Source organism: Centroberyx gerrardi, chromosome 12 (genome assembly GCF_048128805.1).
Source record: "Centroberyx gerrardi isolate f3 chromosome 12, fCenGer3.hap1.cur.20231027, whole genome shotgun sequence".
Classification (NCBI taxonomy): Eukaryota; Metazoa; Chordata; class Actinopteri; order Beryciformes; family Berycidae; genus Centroberyx; species Centroberyx gerrardi.
The window spans coordinates 23,774,237-23,795,241 of NC_136008.1; the positions used below are offsets into that span (position 1 = coordinate 23,774,237).

Consider the following 21,005-nt stretch of genomic DNA (forward strand, 5'->3'; position numbering starts at 1 on the left):
ACGCAATCTTCCTACCTCCAGGATAACAGTGCACCAGACCAAGTTGAAGGCAGCAAAGACAACATATTTGTCGTAGTTATCCCAGTCAAACAGATAGTAAGGCAAACCGATGAGAGCCATAGGCACCAGGGCAAAGGTGAAGTACTCCAGGAAACCAAAGTACAGCGCCAGGCCCTCGCCATAGTAATGTCTGATGTCATCTGGGGATAGGGGATGGATGGGAAAGACGATGAGTACATCTTTGAACAGGTTCTCTACTTATATCAAAACAAGTGTTCATCTAGGATTATGTGAATGTTACGTGCACAAAGTTTTCACAGAAAAGTCAGATGAAAAGACAATGGGTGACTATCGAGCGATTGGTACTTTCTTCCACTTACCAAGAGGCTGGAGGGACAGCTTGACCTTTTTGTACCAGGAGAAGGAAAGTCTCTTCAGTTCCTCCTTTTCATGGAGAGGAAAAACCTGGACCAGGATCCCCTTGGACTGCAGTCTGCGAACTGAAAAGCAAACAAGAAATCAATCATTTGTTGTTTCATTTCCCCCAAATTTTGGTGTTGCTTCATCATACTATCATCATCTTCTTTGATAACATAAAGCATCATGAACTAGCATGGTGCCTACAGGGACTTGGCTGAAGTTTTATTTGCTCAATGTTATAAATCATTTGGAAGACAACAGATTTTTGAGAGGCAGCACGGCTGCATATTTTTACCCCTTTCTTTAGTTTGTCTCAGCTTGTCTTTCCCAACTAAATAAACAAACAGAATTTTCTAAAACAAGGACATGCAGACAATAGCTGGGACCCAGCTGATAGTACACAATGTATTGTCTATAGCAGTAATTCCTATTGTCTAATACGGAGTGCCTAAATACGAGTGCATGAAAGCACTATCATTTCATCTGTCATTTCTTGAGTGCATCATTTGTCGAAAATGATTACATTGTGCTTTCACACAATTTGTCAAACACAGATGCTGAATAGAGGCATCCTATCTGCTCTGCAAGTTCATTGCTTCCTTATCTCACTTTGGGAATAATTCACTACATTTGCATATTTATTGTTTCCATATTGCAGCCACTGAGAGAGCGACAGAGAGAGAGGGAGGTAAAGACACAGTAGAGGAGGAGATAGGATGTGCTCACTCTGCTCCAAAGGAGAGGTGGAGACAGAGCTGCTCTTCCTCCTCAGTTGGGCAAATTATGAAAATATCAGAACATCATATCTCTGCCCAAAGTTCAGGTTAGGTTCAACTTGAAACTCTTGGCACTAATAAGAAACTCCAATGCATACTGGGAGAAAAATGTGAGTGCGCCACACTAGCTGCCAAAATGGTAAAATCCTGTCACAAGCTGAAACAGGATGGACAAACTATCCTCTAAAGACAGAGGACGAATAACATCATACATGTAGTTGATTTTACATCTCCTGATTAACATATTCAATGATTTGTTTGTTGATTCATTTATAATGTATATAACGATTATCTCTTATTGGTATTGTTGTTACTCTTGATTGTAAAAATTGTTTAGCACCACTTGCTTTGGCATCAGACACTTGGGTAATTAATTACAACAAACCTCATTTGAATTTGAAAATAAAACAGAGAGAGAGAGAGAGACTCACTGATGGACTTCCCTGGGTAGAGCTTGACCTGGGTGTAGCCTGGTACGTGAGACTCATCCTTGGCCCTCAGTGTGTCCAGCTCATGTTTTATGATGAACTGACACTCCGCCATACTGAGGAAGTCGTCGCCATCGCCTGCAGAGAGAGATCAGGGACGAGCGGCAAACACACAACCACCGTGACACTCAGAACAAAGGCTTGTTAATTGGTAATAAAGCGGCAGCTGTGAAGCAATGATAGCGAAGTTAACGATTTCAAACTGTGACCAATATTATAGTTGGAGTGTGTCAATTACAATGACAGCGGTTTGCTGTATCAACACAATAGATTCTCCCCCGGCTCTCTTTAAACGAAAGCGCCTTGCAAGACTTGGGAGTCACACCGATGGGAGATCAGCTACATGGTGTTAGCGTGGTAATAATGCAGCGAAGATACAGTTAGCCAATTTCAAACAGTGGCGACTAATTTGCATGCCTGTTACACATGAATAGTGGTACTGCACACAGCATGGCTGGGGTCGAACCAAGTTCAAATCATAAAAGTAAAACTGTAAACAAAAAGTAAACGCTGTAATTCAAAAACCGGCATGGACATGTTCATTCTCAGTCATTTGAGAAAAGATTGGCTGACAGAAGCATTTTTGTTAAAAGTCTATATTATTAGCAAGTTTTTATTGTATGGAAATTGACTGTAAAATTTCTCCAAAGCAGAAACTTTTACTTGACCAATCAGATTGTGCGGACGGAACTACCTGTTGTATAATGGCACTTCATCACCGAAGCATAAATATTCACAAGGCAAGCAACAGCCTTCATGCGGGCCACCTCCTTGCACTGTACCTCTAAAGTCTTTGAAGTTGTGTTTGTTGGTGCAGGTGAAGCCCCTCATGGAGCCGTCACTGAACTCCTTGAAGAGGCCCACATCCTCAGCCCCGGACAGCAGCCTCTGCCAGGACGCCCCCACCAGGAACAGGTTGGGGTTTTCCTTCTCTAGAGCCAAGGCTCCAGGGCTCAGCTGCTCCACCAGCAGCTCCGCACCTGGGAGAAGAGCAGACATGGCAGGGATAAGTGCATCTATGACTAAAACGGAATATAAAATAGAACGGAGTAGAATAAGAGAGGACAGGAGAGAAGAGGAGAGGGGAGGAGAGGAGAGGAGAGGAGAGGAGAGGAGAGGAGAGGAGAGGAGAGGAGAGGAGAGGAGAGAGGCAGGTATGACTATGCTGAAATTTGCTCAGCTGGTATCTGCTCTGCTGCCAAGTTACAAACATTCAGCAAATGAACTGTCTAGTTCATTTGCTGCAACAGACCCGAACGAGTCACAAGGACATATAACTTATTAACGGGCCTTTCTGACCATAACATGACCCTGATTGCCAGAAAACGAACAAAAACGATTACGAAAAGATTGACCAAGAGAAAGTGGGTAAAATCATCAACAAATTAAGTAATTCAAAGGCAAAGGATCTGTTTGGGTTGGATACTGCTCTAAAATCAATGCAAAACATTCAATCCCCTGACGATCCAGAATGGGTATTCCACAAGGCTCGATCTTGGGGCCTCTGCTTTTCAGCTTATACATAAATGATTTACCAACATGCTGTAAAAGAGCTGGTTGTCAAATGTACGCTGATGACACAATCATTTATGTATCAGCTAAAACCCCTTGTGTAGCAGCAAAGACATTAACAAACGAAATGGAGGGTGTATCCCAATTGCTCAAAAACAATCATCTAACCCTGAATCTTAAAAAGACTGTGTCAATGTGTTTTTCCATGAGAAGGAAAGCAAAAGATAAGCTTACAATTAAAATAGATCAAGAAGAAATAAAGGAAGTCAGTGATTTTAAATTCTTAGGTGTCATTTTGGACTCCCAACTCAAATTTGATAAACACGTTAAAAAGCTATGCAAGACAGTAAAGACAAATCTGAACTGCTTTAGAATGATAAGACATTACATACCCCTTAAGGCAGCTCAACTGTACATGCATGCCATGATATTTTCACATTTATCCTATTGTGTAACTGTATGGAGCCAGGCTTCACAGTCAACTGTCAAACCAGTTACATCACTATACAAACAAGCACTGAAAAATAATGGATCAAAAACAAATGAAATGGCACCACTGTATAATTTTGAAAAAGTACAAGTTGCTCAGTTATGACAGCTTTATCAAGTTTTCTTTTATCAAATTGATTTTTAAATGTGTGAACAATCTCGCCCCAGCTGTACTTTGTCCATATGTCACAAAAGCAAACACCAATAGAATCGCCACTAGGGGATCAGCAAATGGCAACTGCAGGGTGGCACAGCGCAAAACTACTTTCGGTCAGTCATCTTTTTCAGTAAAAGGGATACATTTTTGGAATGCCCTACCAACAGAAATAAAAACACAAACTGATCTGAAAACGTTTAATGAAAAGGTGAAAGACTGGCTGAAACAAAACCAAACCTGCGATCATTGATCATTGATCATGCACTTGTGCACGCACACATGCACATGGACATGTACACACAGATAGAGGAACAGACACACATAGACAAACATACATACATACTCACATGTCACACGTATGAGAATGTCACTATTTATTATGTGCTCAATTAACTAATGTACTTTTGGTAATGATGATATGTTATGACCATTTTTAAGTAGAAAAGCCTAACCAGGGACAGGGGTCGCAAATTAGCCTTGGCTAGAAATCCCATATGCAACACATCTGTATCATGTTATTGTAACCTGTTACAATGTTTGTTATGCATTGTCCCTGACAAATAAACTAATAAATAAAAATAAAATAGTTCCAAGTTCCCAGATGAGGCTGCTGTGTCTAAATATTTCCATACCTCCATTCTGTTGTTTGTCTCTTATCCTGTTCAGCAGCCACGCAATGGCTTCCTCCTTGGTGTCGGAGGCCAGCTCCACCACCACCAGAGGAGTGAACCTGGAGCCATGACTGTCCACTGGCTCTTGCAGCATCTTCCCCTCTCCCAGGGCGCCTGGACAAGAGACCAGTGAGAAATGAATGTCAAAGCAAATGAGCCTTTATGTAGCCGGGTGGTACAATCAGAGAAGAAGTGAGGAAGAGAAAAGGTGGTTAGACTAAACACACAAGAGCCCTGCTGTAAGTTTTGATGGGATCATTTGTAATGGTATAATTTCTGAGGCAAATGTTTACCCTTGTGTGGCGGTGTGAATAGCCTACATTGTACTCATAAAACGTTAACTGTGGTAAATTCAAATGTTATGCTACCCCATATGACCATATTGTTTATGCTGAGGGTATTTATGTCATGGCAGCTTCAATGGTCCATTGTTGCAAACAGAAAAATATAAATTGTTTCTAAAGATCAAAAACAAAATTGTAACTACAAAATTGACTAGTGTATAGGACACTTTGTGGTTAAGGCAACAAGCACAGAAAATGGGAATTAATAGAGAAACCTGCTCAGATCAGAGTAGGGCGGCCATCGTTAGGGCTTAAGTCAAAGTAAATACTCTGCAAATCTCACTGACAGGGTGAGACAAGGTGTGTCAAGAAGTGCTCCACCCAAGTATGCATAGTCTACTTCCAGCCATAAAGTCATCTTATCAGCAGGTATGGATTCATTACTAGTCAACATAAGTCCAGGATCCACTTCTTAGGGGTGACTGCATTTATTTGATATCCATAAGATATGAGGCCACTGGAGAATAGCTGACAGATGCAGCCATACTGACAGAGACAGCTGAGACCCAGCTGACAGAGAGGGTGGAGCTTATCTGGCAGCTACACATGTCAGATTTGAGTAAAATAAACACTAGTGGGGAAAGTCGCAGTTCAAAAGCTCAGACTGTGTCATAACAAACCTTCAGACACCATACTAAACACCTCAGACCAAAACCAATCCTTGTTATTGTCGAGATTTCTCAGCAGCAGGCCTACTCGGCACTCACCCAAGTCCATCTATCTCTGGTAGGGGAAGACTCACTTCTAGTCCTGGGGCGGGAGCTGGCCCTGGCGATCTGTTAACAACAAGATTAGATCTGTCGAGAATCACTTGGTGGACGGGTGGACTTCAGTTATGTTCCACGTCACGAACCAGCGCAGCAAACTTCAGTTGTCACACCCACCAACGTTAATACTGTAACTGTAGAGTCAGTGCTGCCGTGGACATAAATGGATAATTTAATCATTGCCTGACCTTATCGCTATGATTTTAACAAAGGGATGACAATTTACTAAAACAATGTGCAACATGTTATTATTTAGGTACATAAGTGAACGCATAGAGAAATACAAGGATTAACTGTTGTAACGTTAGATAGAAATTGGTTTATGTGAGTTTATGGTAACGCAAGGCTGTGGGGTTGTACACTGTAAATTATTCAGCACGAACAAAAATAGCCTTGCGTTGTGTTAAATATGCAACAATGCTTGTCGAGAAAGAACAACAACTGTGATTTACTTACCAAAGCTCTTTCTTCTGTTGAGCAATGTTTAGATTTTTGATAGGAAAGCTTCTTCCGCAATGTCTCACACGCTGTCGTTGGGTGCGCTTGTTTTGTTTAACATAGAAGCGCGGTGATGCACGTCGGTGAGCAGAACAGGGTGCAGCAGTGAAGGCACCGCTTGGCGGGGTTATCCGAGACAACAAATCAATCGCCTTCCTCTTGAAGCAACGTCAGAGTTTCTCAGATCACGTGACCGCGAGAAAGAATGGCCGAACAAGCGGTGTCAGCCAAGAGAGGGTGAGTGTAACTTCATTTTAGTTTTCTTTCAAACTATTTTATTTTTGTAAGTATGCGTAAGTATGTGTAGTAAAGTGAACTAGACTAATAGTACTTAATAATTTCTGTCTGTTGGCATTGTAACGATAGTGTGAAGTTCTATTCAACTCAAGAAAATACCTGCATATTGTCGTTTGTCATTCACTAGTAAAGTTAAACCACTTGTGTTTGTCATTCACTAGCAAAGTTAAACCACTTGTGTTTGTCATTCACTAGCAAAGTTAAACCACTTGTCAGGTCTCTATTCAGGTGAACACGAATTAAACATGGAGCAGGTGTTTTAAATGTCACTCAAGTTGACTACTAGCATACCTGTCAACATTGGGCTTTGAAAATAAGGGAGATTTTCCGCCGGGACCCCCACCCGACCATAATTTTTACATTATGAAAGGGATTTCCTCTCTCGGTTCCAGATATCTACCAACTAGCATGCTGGTTGACATCTTTTTTTCCCACCGTGACCAATAACGTTACTAAACTCCACCCTAAACCTTGCAAAACGCATGGTTGTTGCCCAACATACTTCTGGTCAGGAATGGATAGAGGAATGGCTTTTTTTTGCTGGCGTCTGATCAGGGACGGACTGGGACAAGAAAATGGCCCTGGACTTTTTGACCCAGACGGCCCACATCCAGCCTGCGAATATTCCACCATCCCCTCCCCATTGACGCATACATGAATACAGCAAGACTTAATGTCACTACTTATACAGTATATAAATTAGTACTACATACGGTTTGTCGACCAGCAGACCATCACTGTGAGGAGACCACAACACTGAGCATTTAGTGCATCATGATAAAGGGCTATATTTGAAAATGCAATATGATCTATATCAATATCAAAGTCAGGGATTGCCATTGCCATTTTTAGCACTTTAATTTGGTAACTTTCAACAATAAATATTTAAATTAACCAACACCAGGTAACAATAAATTCTAATAGACTACAACGTTGTCAAGTAACAAACTATAAACAATTAAAAGGTGGAGTAAAGAGATGGGCATGTAGAGAGAGGAACTGAGCCTCTTGATGCCGTTCCACCGGCAATGGAAATGCTGGTGCTTGCACTACTGAAAAGGTCAGTCATTTTTGCGCATTTTGATGCCTCAGCTTCAAGGGCCGTTATTTCTTGTCCCTCAATTTCTCTGCCCCACCTTTTCGTTTTTTTGAAGGATTCCTTTCCATTTTGTTACGTTTTACTGCTGTCTGATCGCGCTGTCTGATCGCGCTGATCGGCTCATCTGACGCTCCGTTCGCGAGGTGTGGGGGCATAGCTCACTCACCTCTCTCTCACTCTCTCTCTCTCTCTCTCTCTCTCTCTAACTGTAAAAAATGAAAAAAAGGAAATACCGGAGATTTACGGGGAAAATTACCAAACGAGAGCACGGCGGGAGAGGGGGTGAAAATACAAACCCGGGAAAAACGGGAGAGTTGACAGGTCTGCTACTAGTAGTAGTACTACTACAGCTCAAAGATAGTTGAACTGTTTGCAGTATTTCTTAGTATTTGTACACATTAACTGAGAGTCTGTAAGTATATAATAATCTTGTCATCTGCCTTTGATCAGATGGTGTGAGGGGAGATGAAAGAGGATGGCATAATCTTTTTTAATGTCATGCATTTTCATGTTACATGTTTTACTGGAAATTGATGTGGAAACAACAGTCTATCTGCCTATTCTATCAGCCTCTTTTAAATGTATTAAATTCACGCACTGACAACTATAATTGACTATAGACTAACATTCTGAATCCATTCCCTCAGCAACCAGCCAATGTCCTTCCCCCATACACTTTGTTTTGGCTTCAGAGCGCTTCAGCGAATACTGACCTTTCTTGGTGTTCATAGTCTGTTCAGCAGTGTGTTGGGGTACCTGGACACCACATTAAGGTAATCCTGACCTCTGACCTTTCACCTCCTGAAACCCTGACCCTGTGGCTGATGTTGCCCTTGTGCTTGTACGGCTGTTTTAATGTACAATATCACTTCAGACAAGCTTTCACACAGTTGGTCCCCTTTCCTTCCAAATGCCTGTCACTCACCTGACCTTAACTGTTGATTTGTTGGGTTTGATTACACCACAAGAAATATAAGCCATTGCTAGCTAAGAGAAAGAACAGCAGTGCCCACCCCCCCTCTTCCTTGCAGTATTAGTAATAATTTTTGTATCACAGCCTATAGTAGATACTAAATAATAATAGATACTAAAACCAGATATGGTTTATTGTAGCATTCATTTTATTTGTATCTTATTTATGGGTTATCAGTTCTCCACCAGTTCATCTTCCTTGGACACACACATAATAGAGATTACATAGCAAATGGCAAAATCAAACAGCATTTTACATTACATCCATATATTTATGGCAATGAGAGAGCTGTGTTTTGAGGGATTACTGAATGTGCTCTCCTGACAGTTGTAACACATAGGTTGTGTGTCACCTCACACAAATACCTCACATACAGATACCTCACATCTCACAAATACCTCACACACATAGCTGCCATATCTGAACAGCATAGTTATCATCTAACAATCATAGCTGTCATCAATCCCATATATTGTTTCCCATGCCAAGACTTAATTGCAGCAATTCGCCACAATATCAACCAGGTCTATCGCAATTCCCCAGGCCGATAAACTAACATAATAAAAGTGTTTATTGCATTGCTTGTGCACGCCTCTTTTCACTGCCCGGTTGACTCCCTGTATCCCCTCCCTGCCCCGGCCTGCCACCATCACACATTGCCTAACAACCTGAAAGAAACACTACATAGAATGTAACAAACCTGCACCTGACCGCCCCTGTTTCATTTATTGACAAGACTGTGATACGGTTGACTCCCATCTCCCATAAGTTTTTTTGCAGAAAATTTGACTTTTGTGATTCATTGACAGTAATAAATAGCAGTAGAGTTATACAGAACTTTTGTTGTAAATAAGAAATCATTTTGTAATTGACCCACTTTATAAAAAGATGAAATGAAAAGACTGCATTAAATTGTGGGTCTGGAATTCAGCCATGGTGTCACAGCTTTGCAAGCGAAGCCCTCTGGTGTTCTTTTACATCAAGTCTCTTACTGTCCCTTAAACCACACTGTGTCAATTGAGATCGCCTTAGAAATCACAGTTTTCTTGGGTGGTAAGTAGCCTGTACCACACGCACAGAAGGCCACACATAGCATACACAGCTGAAACACAGCTGAAACACAGCTGAAGGACTTTATTTCCAGTGTCAGTTCATGTGAGGTTGTTCAATACAATAAACGTTCAGTTGTACATTTCCCATCTTATTTTAGTTCTCTATTCCCATCCAACTTAATGCATCCCTTAGGCGCAGTCCCGCACAGCTAGCTCAGTTTACATTCTATAGTTGTTGAGGATTATGTGATGATGAGGGTCATGGATGTGCATTCAAGTCTTCCTTGTGTGTAGGTGGATCCCCAGCTGGCTGCCGTCATGGTGCCCCACCTCTCAGAACCAGCTGACCACAGCAGAGGACAGGATGCTGCGATGTAAGGATCAGCCCTGTCCACTGCTCTATTTTAAATCACACATTAGAAGTCATAGTGTTAAGGTTAAAATAATAAAAATAATAATAATAAGAATCAACTTAATTTTTATACCATTTAAAAAAAAAAAGAGTTTACAAAAGCAAGCATTGTACTCATAAATGACATGAAAACAAGTAAAAACAAGAAGTCATCACAAGATAAAAAGATTTTAATAAAGTTTAAAAACAATGTAATAATAAAATATTCTAGGATAAATGACATCAAATAAAAGCAAGGGTGTTCAGGCCTAGAATTGATGTTCATACCATAGAGGAATGAACATTTACCATAGTTAATGTTCCTTCCTCTCTTTCAGTTGCTAAAAAAATCAGCAAAGGGGCTATCTATCTTCCTTTTTCACCTCCGCCCTTCCTTTTTCCTCTCTTCCCTTTCCTGCCAGGTGTAGACAGCAGTTTCTCCAGACAGTATGTCCCCATCTCCAACGGCAACCAGCTGTGGACCCTGACCTTTAACAGCGACGCCACTAAAGACAAAACCCCTGTGGTTCTGCTCCACGGCTTCGGGGGCGGCGTGGGTCTCTGGGCCCTCAACCTTGGTTCTCTGTCCCAGCGGCGGCCCGTCTACGCCCTGGACCTGCTGGGCTTCGGCCAGAGCAGCAGGCCCGTGTTCTCCGCTGACGCCCAAGAGGCAGAGGAGCAGTTTGTGGAGTCGATAGAGCAGTGGAGGGCCAAAGTCGGTCTGGAGGCCATGATACTGCTGGGACACAACCTGGGAGGATACCTGGCCGCGTCGTACTCTCTTAGATACCCAGGCAGGTGGGTGGAGTTTATCATATTTAGGGCGGGTGGGGCTTATGGTATTTAGCTGATGCTCGTGTTTTTGATTAAGGCAAGGCAAGGCACGGCAAATTTATTTATATAGCACATTTCATACCCAAAGGCAACCCAAAGTGCTTAACAGAGTACACAGGCAAAAGCACATGAAACAAATGATAAAAACAATAAAAGCAAGCAAGCAAAAGCACATAGAATAAAAACAATAAAAGCAAACAGGCAGAAGCACACAGAGTAAAAACAATAAAAACAATAAAACAAACAATCAAAAGCACACAGAATAAAAAAACAAAACAAAACAATAAAACAAACCAACAAATAAAGAAAATTAAAAAAGAAAGAAAATTAATTAAAAGCAATGGTAAACAGGTAGGTCTTTAGCTTGGATTTGAAAGTAGTCAGCATTGTCTCAAGTCTTAGCTCTACTGGCAATTTGTTCCACATTTGAGCAGCATAGAAGCTAAAGGCAGCTTCACCATGTTTAGTTTTGACTCTGGGAACAGCCAGTAATCCAGAACCAGCCGACCTGAGAGGTCTGCAAGGTTCGTACTGGGTCAGAAGATCTGATAAGTATCTTGGACCTAAACCATTCAGTGATTTATGGACAAGCAATAGAATTTTGAAATTGATTCTGTGAGAAACTGGTAGCCAATATAGTGATCTGAGAACTGGAGTTATATGCTGAGCTTTTTTAGTCCTTGTTACAACCCTGGCAGCAGCATTCTGGATCAGCTGAAGCTGTCTGATTGCTGTCTTAGACAGACCTGTGAACAGTCCATTGCAGTAGTCCAGCCTGCTAGAAATAAAAGCATGCACAAGTTTCTCTAGGTCATGTTTTGACATCAAGTCTCTGATCCTTACAATATTTTTAAGGTGATAGAAGGCTGATTTTGTTATTGATTTAACGTGACTACTGAAATTTAGGTCTGAATCCAGGATAACACCAAGGTTTCTAGCTTGATTTTTACTCAACAACAGACTATAAAGGTGAGCACAGACTTTAAGTCTTTCTTCTTTGGCCCCAAAAACAATGACTTCAGTTTTGTCCTCATGTAACTGGAGAAAACTTTGGAACATCCAGCTACTAATTTGTTTAATGCACTGTCCCAGGGAGTCTATTGAACTGTATTCGTTTGGTGACACAGCTATATGTATTTGCGTGTCATCTGCGTACATGTGATATGAAACCTTAAAATTGAATTAGAAATTAGTTGAAGGTGGCTTTTGCTAGCCTTTATTATGAGATCAATCTTAAAGGTGAGTGTATCGTAATGTATTTATAATATTATATGTATGTATATATTATGTATATATTAGTCACCAAATAAATTGTTAGACTCAGCAGTTACCGTAGTGGTTGATTATTGCAGCACGATCTTAGATGGTACTTCATAGTAATACAAATACATGTAAGGATCATAAATGACTAGCAGTTACTGTTAAAGCATTCCAAATAAGGGTATTATAATTTCCAATGAAGAAAGATTTTTTTTTATTGTGGTGTCGGTGCTGCCACAGTTATCTTGTTTGTATACATTTAGCCGCTATTGTTAATAAAGAAAAGGACAAAAGAAGCAGAACCTGCCTGGAAGGGTAAAAAACTGACTTTGGGTTTTGAGTAGTGTTTTGAATAATGTTGCTGTCCTTTCAGTGCTAACATGACTGTAGCAAAACATCCCAGCGTCTTTACAGGATATAGTTGTACCAGTGTGCCTGTAGGTGCTGCCAGCCTCTGATAACAGCAGTGTCCTCCAAGCCTCTCTCCTCCCACTGGACTGTATCTCTCCTGAATCATCTCCTCTCGCTGTGTCCCTAAACTCGGAGCTTCCAGCAGGCACCCAGCTCTCCCCAAGGGATGTCTGATAAAATGTCCTCAATACCTTATCGCTCTCCTTCATCAGTAACGCTAAAACATCCTCTCTTCCTGTCCTCTTATTGTTATCTCAGTGTTCCAAATGGCCTTCAAGTTATAACATGAGATGCTCTTGATCAGGGACATACGTCCTTATTTAAGCTGAACGGTGCTCGTTGTTCATGTTGTTGCCTGAAGAAAAAGCTTGTTGTTTACTTACAGCGGAGCACAATAGACTGGAAATAGAGGCCCCAGAAGCAATTTGTACTGAGTGTAATGTTGGACTATTTGGTATAGCTGGCATAGAGTTTGGTATTTGAATTCTTATGGATGGTCTGTGATGGGCTGGCGACCTGTCCAGGGTGTTTCCCTGCCTTCTGCCCAGTGCATGCTGGGATAGGCTCCAGCCCACCCTGAACAGGATTATGTGGGTGGAGAAGATGAATGAATGAATGAATGAATTATAAAGGACTTATGGCAATATGATGCCAGATGACTCCCAACAGAATGTAATACATTTTAACAAAATTAGTTTTTATTTTGAATTCTAAAAAGAAGTTTGCTTGATTTAAATTATCTTTAAAGAGATGTGTCCAATTTTAAGCATTGTGAAAGCAATTTAACCAAAATAAGTCAAACACACTTGAACTAGTTCCAGTATTTGAATCCGTATGATATTTTTGTGGCTCTATAATAAAGATCCATTTGACTAATATATAAAACAATATATAACCCAAAGGCCAGATGCTTCTGTATTTATTTTCTCCATCTCCCCCTCTCCTATAGAGTGAAGCACATAGTCCTGGTGGAGCCTTGGGGTTTCCCTGAGCGCCCGGACACGGCAGACGAGGACCGTCCCATCCCGGTGTGGATCAAGGCCCTAGGAGCCATGCTCAGCCCCTTCAACCCTCTGGCCGGCCTGCGACTGGTCGGACCACTGGGTAAGACTGGTGCAGTGAGCTGAAAGACAGAACAGTACCATAGTGTTGACAGCAAGGGCTCACGGTCTGTTTTTAGCAATTAGATTAGATGAAACTTTAATGATCGCCGTGGGGAAATTGGGTTGTGGCAGCAGCACAACGATGGAATACAGCAGAGGAAAAAAATAGGATATAAATAAGATTAGAGCAAATGGGGTGGTATCAAACATAACACAGACAACAGTGATAGAAAACGTATTAAGTAGAAATGTATGAATGAAAAGTATGAATGTTATAGGAATTACAGCATGAATGCAGGGTATGTAAAATAATAGTAGAACATTTGAATGAATGATATGCAGTATGAAAATGATTAAAAAAGACAAAGGCATAGGAGAGTTTGGTTAAAATGTGGATTGGTAATTTGAGCTGAGGGACGGCAGAGTGCATCTGTTGTTTTTTTAATATATAAAGCATTGCCTTCAGAAAATGTATGACTTGTTGGACTGCCAAGTAAAGCCAGTGATGTGATGAGTGAATGACTGAAGATCCTTTAAAATATTTTGATCCAGAAATCAACTCCAACCCTGGTTCGTCAGTGTCCTCAAACCCTCCCCATTTTCACGATGTAAAATATAATTAAGTAGACCTCTCTTAACCAGTACATGCTTAGCTTTGATACTCGGGTGTCTCCTCTGTGATCCTGGCAGGTCCCACTCTGGTCCAGACGCTGAGACCGGACTTCAAGAGGAAGTTCTCCACCATGTTCAGTGACAACACCGTCTCAGAATACATCTACCACCTCAACGTGCAAACACCCAGGTCCCAGCCTCCGTCTGCTCCTGTCTCTCTTTCTCTTTGTATTTCTGTCTTGATTTCTGCCCATATGTCCCTGCCTCATTGTTGCTGCTTAGTATCTCAGCACCACAGCCTCCGTTTCTGTCAGTCAGCCTTTGCCTCACTGTGAGTGCCACTGTTTCTGCTTCTGTCTCTCTCCCTCTGCCTGCCATTCTGTTAGCTTTAATTTTAGAAGACAATTTGGAAATGGATTTATTTAAATACCTGCAATGAAAGCTTTTTATTCATTGCTTTTGTTGAAATCAGTGTAGGAAACCGCCCTCCCCCCACTTAGTAATGATTTAAGAGTATTAGTATCCAGTATTATCCCTTGTCATCAGCATTTGATACGCTGTACTGAAACGACCCATGTGTAATTTTGGATTGTCACAGTGGGGAAACAGCATTTACGAACATGACCATTCCCTACGGCTGGGCCAAGAGACCAATGCTGCAGAGGATTGTCCAGCTTCGACCGGAGATCCCCATCACCATCGTCTACGGTTCTCGCTCCAGCATAGACGGCAACTCGGGCAACACCATCAAAGAAATGAGGCCGGACTCTCACGTTGAGATCACGGTAAGTTCACGGTGTACCGAATGGGACCGGGGCAAGTTCAGGGGTTTGGGGCGAGATCGTTCGGTGCAGCCTGTAAGACCCCCTCGCTCTTAATCCTGCATTATGAATTTCCCCTGCCAGTTCTCTCATGTTGGATTTTTTCCAGCTTTCTGTAGTATCAACCTTTTAACTGCACCTCCCTCTGCTTTTAGCTGTTAGTGAGAGGAAATATATAGTGAGTAGTGGCAGCTTCAGCCCTGCTAAAGAAAATAATTTCAAATTATCTATTCACACACGCATGCAGACTCACACACACACACACACACATACACACATACACACAGTCTCTTGCCCCATTACTTGGAGTTTCTTGTGCTATCCCTTGGTTTTATCGCGTGTTTTATTACCTCCACCAAGGAGGTTATGTTTTCGGTGCCGTTTGTTTGTTTGTTTGTCTGTTAGCAGGATTACGGAAAACTACTGGCCCGATTTTCATTAAACTTTGTGGAAGGGTGTAGCATGGGCCAAGGAAGAACCCATTAAATTTTGGAGCGGATCCGGATCCGACTCACGAACAAGCAATAATAGCACAAACCTTGGCGGAGCTCTGCGCTCTCCGAGTGCCCTTCTAGTTATTTCTTGTTTTTTATCTGTATTTAGTCAAAATCAGTTTAACAGTTCTTTAGAAATAAGATTGACTTGACTTGGTTAGTTTGTGGTGATAATTGAGGGAATATATTGATATTCAGCAGATATTGCTTCTCACTCATGCAGTTAGATACCAGTAGAGATAGTGAGTGTTCAATAAACATATGTATTAACATATATTGATTGGTGGAAGATAAACATTTAATTATCATAATATTTAATTATTCTCAATTAAAAATAAAATTAACATTTGCTTTCTTTCTATCACCATTTTATAAAAGCAATAAATCACTCAACGCTGCTTTACAGTAGAAATGACACTGTAAAGCATGGCGTCTCGTGGCTTATTGCTTTAGTACTGTGTATGTGTCCTTGTAATGTTTTTAACTCGCCCTCCTCCCTTTCTGTGCTTCACCCTCCCTGCAGACTATCCGTGGAGCGGGCCACTATGTGTACGCTGACCAGCCGGAGGACTTCAACAACAGAGTTTCACAAGTGTGTGATCAAGTGGACTGAAGCAGAGACAAAGGTCAGAAAGGGTCGCACCTACAACAGGCATCACTTTACAACCGGTGTGGAACCATACTGTGTGTATCCCAGTTTCTCAGAGTAGGCGGAACGGTTGTGTTTGCTTAAAAAAAACCTTCTAAAAGCAGCACTGTTGTGATTTTGACTCATAGTTCGTGTCATGCTGAAGTTCATATTAGTCGTGTCATCTGACCACTGCTATTCTTAGACGCTTAGTAAATACGGGCCGTGACCTGACATCACTGATCAAGTCCCCTTCCACATCCACATAATACTGAGCTGAGCAGCAAACCAGCTCTGACATCAGACTCCTACACGGATAATCATGATGCATATGGGCCCGGATCACATGGCTCTTCCCTCCCGTGGGTGTGCATCCACATTAGAGCAGAGTTCCAACAGTGCCTTCAATAACACATACAGTAACGCACAGACACGTACACACATTCACACAGAGGTGAACTTATTTAATTTGATTCCTTTGCTTCCTAATTAATTAATTGAAGGAGTAGGTTACATTGTATTTTCTCTTCTCTGTGCTGTATTGTCTCTTCCAAATGTTCCAAATGCAGTGCGAATGACTGAAATTCAAAAAGTTATTCTATACAGAACCATAAGACCACATTGTACAGTACATTCAGCATACTGGCCTATACTAGTTCTAGTAGTACTTTGATACGGTAACAAATTAGGCCAGAAAGCTCAAAACAGAAAATTAGCTCTTGCAGATGACTGATCCAAAAGTGCCAAAATAGTGCCAAAACGTTTTTTGAAAAGTGTGTTTTTTTATGATGTGAAATTCCTCCAAGGGTGAGTTGATATCATATTCAGATATTTCTTTAAATATCTTTGGGAATAAGTGCAGTGTTTTTTCCATATAATTCCATGTATTGTAGAGATATTATAATATAAAGTTACATGTTGAATTATATCAAGCTGAAACAGAATCCATGCCAATGTATGATATTACTGCATCCAAAAAGCTCAGTTTGCCCAATGTGCTTGCTAATCATACATTAGGTATTTCCTGTGCAGTGCTGGCTCTGTGGTTTGTGGTTTTTCCACATGATTATGATACAGACCGAAAGTATTCTCTGTTGTATAACGACACATCAGCACCAGGAAGCAGCTATAGATTTACCTGCAGCTAATAATAATCTATTCCATATTTGCCCTCTGTGGGGCAGATGCACCGTTTTTGCCTTGGCTTTCTTAACCAAAAATTCCTACTTTCATTTCAATCATATTTCATAGGGAGTATTTCTCAAAGACAGATTAGGTTTAGTTTAGACCAAGACCATATTTACACCCTGAACCCAGTACACAGACCCAGACTTATTTCTAACTTCTGTGTGCAAAAATCACCATTAGATCTTAAACCAATTGTGTGCATCGTTTCATCTTCCTTAGCGGCCTGTGATGCACGTACAGCTGGTACTGAAACACAAAATTTATTTTGATATTACCATATGGTCGTGTGACAATGTGCATTTAGAGGCCCCATAGATTTTTCATTTCAGCAATAATGATCCATACAGTGCCATCTTCCCAGTGGCCAAAAGCGTGTGTTTTTGCCTTTTTGTTTCTCTATTGAAACTCAGTTTTGTGTCGTTTTTTTCAACCCCTCAAAAAGGAATGTTTTCAATTAGGAAGCTTTCTCAGATAAAGATTAAGCCTAAAATCTGGAGTTTAGAAGCATGCTTTGAGAAAACTGGCAATTGAAGTTATTTCTTAATGCTAAACTAATCTCAAAAAACCCCAAATAGCTTAGGATTGGATGGGTACCAAGCCAGGCTTTATTTCTATCCCTTATTAAGGTGCACTGAATGTTTTTGCTGCCACTTTGTTTGTTTCATTTTCTTTTGTTCTTTTATTTTCATAATGGGTCAGTTTCACAGTCATGGCTCAAGTTGAATTAAGTTAAAAAAAAAAAAAAAAAAATTCTTAACAAGAACTAGACTGAATAATTTTTTTGGCACTAACCCAATGTGCTTTAGTCGCACAGTATAAATACACACTAGAGACATCAGGCTTGAATTGAATCTGACCTGTCTTTGTCCTGCTAAATCATTTTGGATTGTAAAGAGGCGACTATAGGCTACTGTCCCTAACAATACGCTTTAAGTCAGTAACTCTAATTGAAGTTCAAATTATCTACTAATTAAAATAAGAAGTGGAAAGTCTGCTGTGTAAATACTGCATTACAGAGCCGATCGAGTCTCTGCCACTCTACCTCCTCAGTTGCTATTTTAGAAAGAATATATTTACCACTATTTTAATTTTTGTGTTGAATGGATCATCGAAATGGGAAATTAAATAGTTAATTCCTTAATTGCAGTGCTTTCACTGTGTATTATAGATATCCACGGCTATAATATGAAAGGTGGAGTCTCCAAGAACTTAGAAAGGCCTTGGTGCTAGCCTTAGGGAAAAAATCACCTTGATCTTTAGCTGTGAAGTCTTTCATAATGTGTATGTGTAGCAGTGTTTGTACATGAGCTAATTTGTCACAGGGAACCATGTCTATGTATTTTTACTGAGTTTGCTGAGTTGGTGGCTTAACATTTATTGTTTCCAAGTGTGGGGAACCTAAACTTTTCTAGGATAAGAGAATTTAAAAATCACATTCAAATCTTGAATCAAAAGCAACATGATTTTGTGCCCAAGGTGAAGATTTTTTTGTGTGACTTTTGTAATATTTTACTTCAAATAATCAAATTCTCAAAAATGTTCCCTTTTGTGACAGCTCCCCCATCTGCAGTATTTCTAATTGTAAAGAGACATGTAAATAAAATGTTTGGTATATTATGATCACGGCCCTTTTGCTGTTCATTCTTTCTGGTATGAATAATGCAGCTCTGAGTTGTGTTTACATCATATGTTTAGCCTGCGATGGAACACTATATCATTCTGCTTCTCCCCTTTTTGCTTTTCACTTTAATGGAGCAAAGGTGACACATCAGTCAATATTTTTCCTCCAGCTCCCCTTATCATTTCTGAGCTGTCAACTGTCTGGCAGTGAGAGAAATGATTCCTATTTATCAGCGTTTAGCAAAAGGCCTCTGCAGTGTCCCCTCGCCGCCACTAGAGAGCACTCATATGTAGATTAGAAGATGTGGAGCTTGGAGAAATGTCCTTAATGCTCTCTCTCTCTCTCTCTCTCTCTCCCTCTCTCTCTCTCTCTCTCTCTCTCTCTCTCTCTCTCTCTCTCTCTCTCTCTCTCTCTCTCTCTCTCTCTCTCTCTCTCTCTCCCCCTCTCTCTTTCCTCTGTCAGACACACTTCAGTTTTGCACTAACATCTCCACTGATTGCCACCTATTTATTCATATTGCACGACAAGCAGGCTGCAGGAGAACAAACGCGTGACGTGAGACGTTCACATATTGGTGGCGTGACACCACACAAATATGATTGCACTTTGCCCATTGCAGTAAGGGTGTATCAGGAGTGTAATGAAGGGCGGCGAACAACGCTGCTGCTCCGAAAAGAGGGAGGGACAGATGGAGAGAGGATGTCAGGAGAGGATGTTTTTTTTTTTTCATCTCTCTCTCTCTCTCTCTCCATTTCCATCCTCAGATCCGGACTAGGAAGCTTACACAACATTAACACAGATATTGATCGCAAAGACATCCTATCTGTTTTTATTCTACTCTTTGATCAATACAGGGGAAATATGCAAGCTCATGTGAAAGTATTTCCGAGTCATATGGAGCCGGTGGGTGTAGTTTTGTACCAATCAGCTGTTTGAAGAATGATTGAGGTGGGTGAACTTTCCTCTCAAAGGTACAGTAGCCGTTGATTAATCTCGGAAACACACAGAACAAATCTCATTCATGTCGGTAAGGAACTTCATCAGGGGAGATTATCCAATATTTTATATGCATTTTTTTGTCTATAGTGCAGGTTAGGTTGACTGTGTAAGCACTATTCACATTAGACCGCTACAATACAGGCCACTACACTCTCTGTCCAAGTTTGTACAGGAATATCACATCTTACAAGATATCAGAGTTTAAAATTGAAGAAAATTTGTGGACCCTCAGTTGGTTGCTTATACCTGGAAATACTGAGACTGCAGATTTGTGGCTTTTCTCTGGTGGTTTATCAATGGCATTAGTTGATTATAAAGCAGTTAACTTGGAGCACACCTCAGGGTACAAACTCAGTGCATACAGAGCTACAGCAATGCCATCATTCTCTGACACGAGACCAAAAGGAAGAACGTGGCAGGGTGGTGCCACTACAGACCTGCGAGTCAAACACTGACAAAGAATATCAAACTGATGAATCATACGATTGAGTGCTGTAGCTTTAGTTTTCCAACGCTTATCCAGTCACGGTCAGATTTGGCTGGAAGCTGCATCATCATCAGAAAATCTAGTCCAAAGGAAGGCCACTGATCCTCTTGGGTAATAAGGGACCAGATATGGAAGCGCAGCAGTGAGTCCTGATATATTCTACATAATACCGCTGCCCCACAGGAGAAGACGGGCGCGCTGCAGTTGCAGTCGCTTAGATCGCCCAAAGAACTGTCCGTTCTGCTGCGTCACGCCTCGCAGCGTCTGCAACAGACAGCCGTCAAGCCGCTCCTGCAACATGCGGATCTGGGCCACAATCTGCCCCGCTTTGCTGTGCTGTGACTCACTGCAACTGTGCAGGTCGAGGACTGATATGAGCCCCACAGGAGAACAGCAGGACAAGACAGAACATGTATGCATGCAGCCTAATGATTTTCTTATTTGCTATTATCGCACAGTATATCAGAAGCCTCATCTGACCTCAAGTAACCACATGTTTCCCGTCTGAAACTTGACACTTATTGGGATTTCTTGCACAGAAACAGTTAATCTAATGCATCTGTCCGAGGCAATCCAGTGTACAGTAACACTGACTATTTTTCAACCAGATCTG

At 41.1% G+C, this 21,005-nt stretch overlaps 2 protein-coding genes across 4 annotated transcripts in view; one reads left to right on the plus strand and one right to left on the minus strand.

Moving 5' to 3' along the window:
- ano10a (anoctamin 10a) overlaps nucleotides 1-5,635 on the minus strand; it is a 28,482-nt gene extending 22,847 nt beyond the window's left edge. Inside the window, exons 1-6 of the mRNA XM_071911772.2 lie at nucleotides 5,565-5,635; nucleotides 4,475-4,627; nucleotides 2,467-2,664; nucleotides 1,628-1,762; nucleotides 381-500; nucleotides 16-200 (exon numbers count right to left, since the gene is read on the minus strand). Coding sequence (XP_071767873.1) covers nucleotides 16-200; nucleotides 381-500; nucleotides 1,628-1,762; nucleotides 2,467-2,664; nucleotides 4,475-4,627; nucleotides 5,565-5,574 — 801 coding nt within the window. The 5' untranslated portion in view covers nucleotides 5,575-5,635. The remainder of the gene's footprint in view (nucleotides 1-15; nucleotides 201-380; nucleotides 501-1,627; nucleotides 1,763-2,466; nucleotides 2,665-4,474; nucleotides 4,628-5,564) is intronic.
- Nucleotides 5,636-6,193: 558 nt separating this feature from the next.
- Nucleotides 6,194-18,883, plus strand: abhd5a (abhydrolase domain containing 5, lysophosphatidic acid acyltransferase a). Of its 3 annotated transcripts, none has more exons than XM_071911775.2 (8): nucleotides 6,194-6,359; nucleotides 8,166-8,291; nucleotides 9,838-9,917; nucleotides 10,357-10,732; nucleotides 13,389-13,543; nucleotides 14,233-14,344; nucleotides 14,753-14,939; nucleotides 15,993-18,883. In XM_071911775.2, exons 1-8 carry the CDS (start codon nucleotides 6,328-6,330, stop codon nucleotides 16,080-16,082), a joined length of 1,158 nt encoding a protein of 385 aa, XP_071767876.2. In that variant the 5' UTR covers nucleotides 6,194-6,327; the 3' UTR covers nucleotides 16,083-18,883. The 3 variants fall into 3 exon arrangements, with proteins under 3 accessions (XP_071767876.2, XP_071767878.1, XP_071767877.1); XM_071911777.2 differs by having other exon boundaries at nucleotides 8,250-8,291; XM_071911776.2 differs by having other exon boundaries at nucleotides 6,318-6,363; nucleotides 8,173-8,291.
- The last annotated feature ends 2,122 nt before the right edge of the window (nucleotides 18,884-21,005 follow it).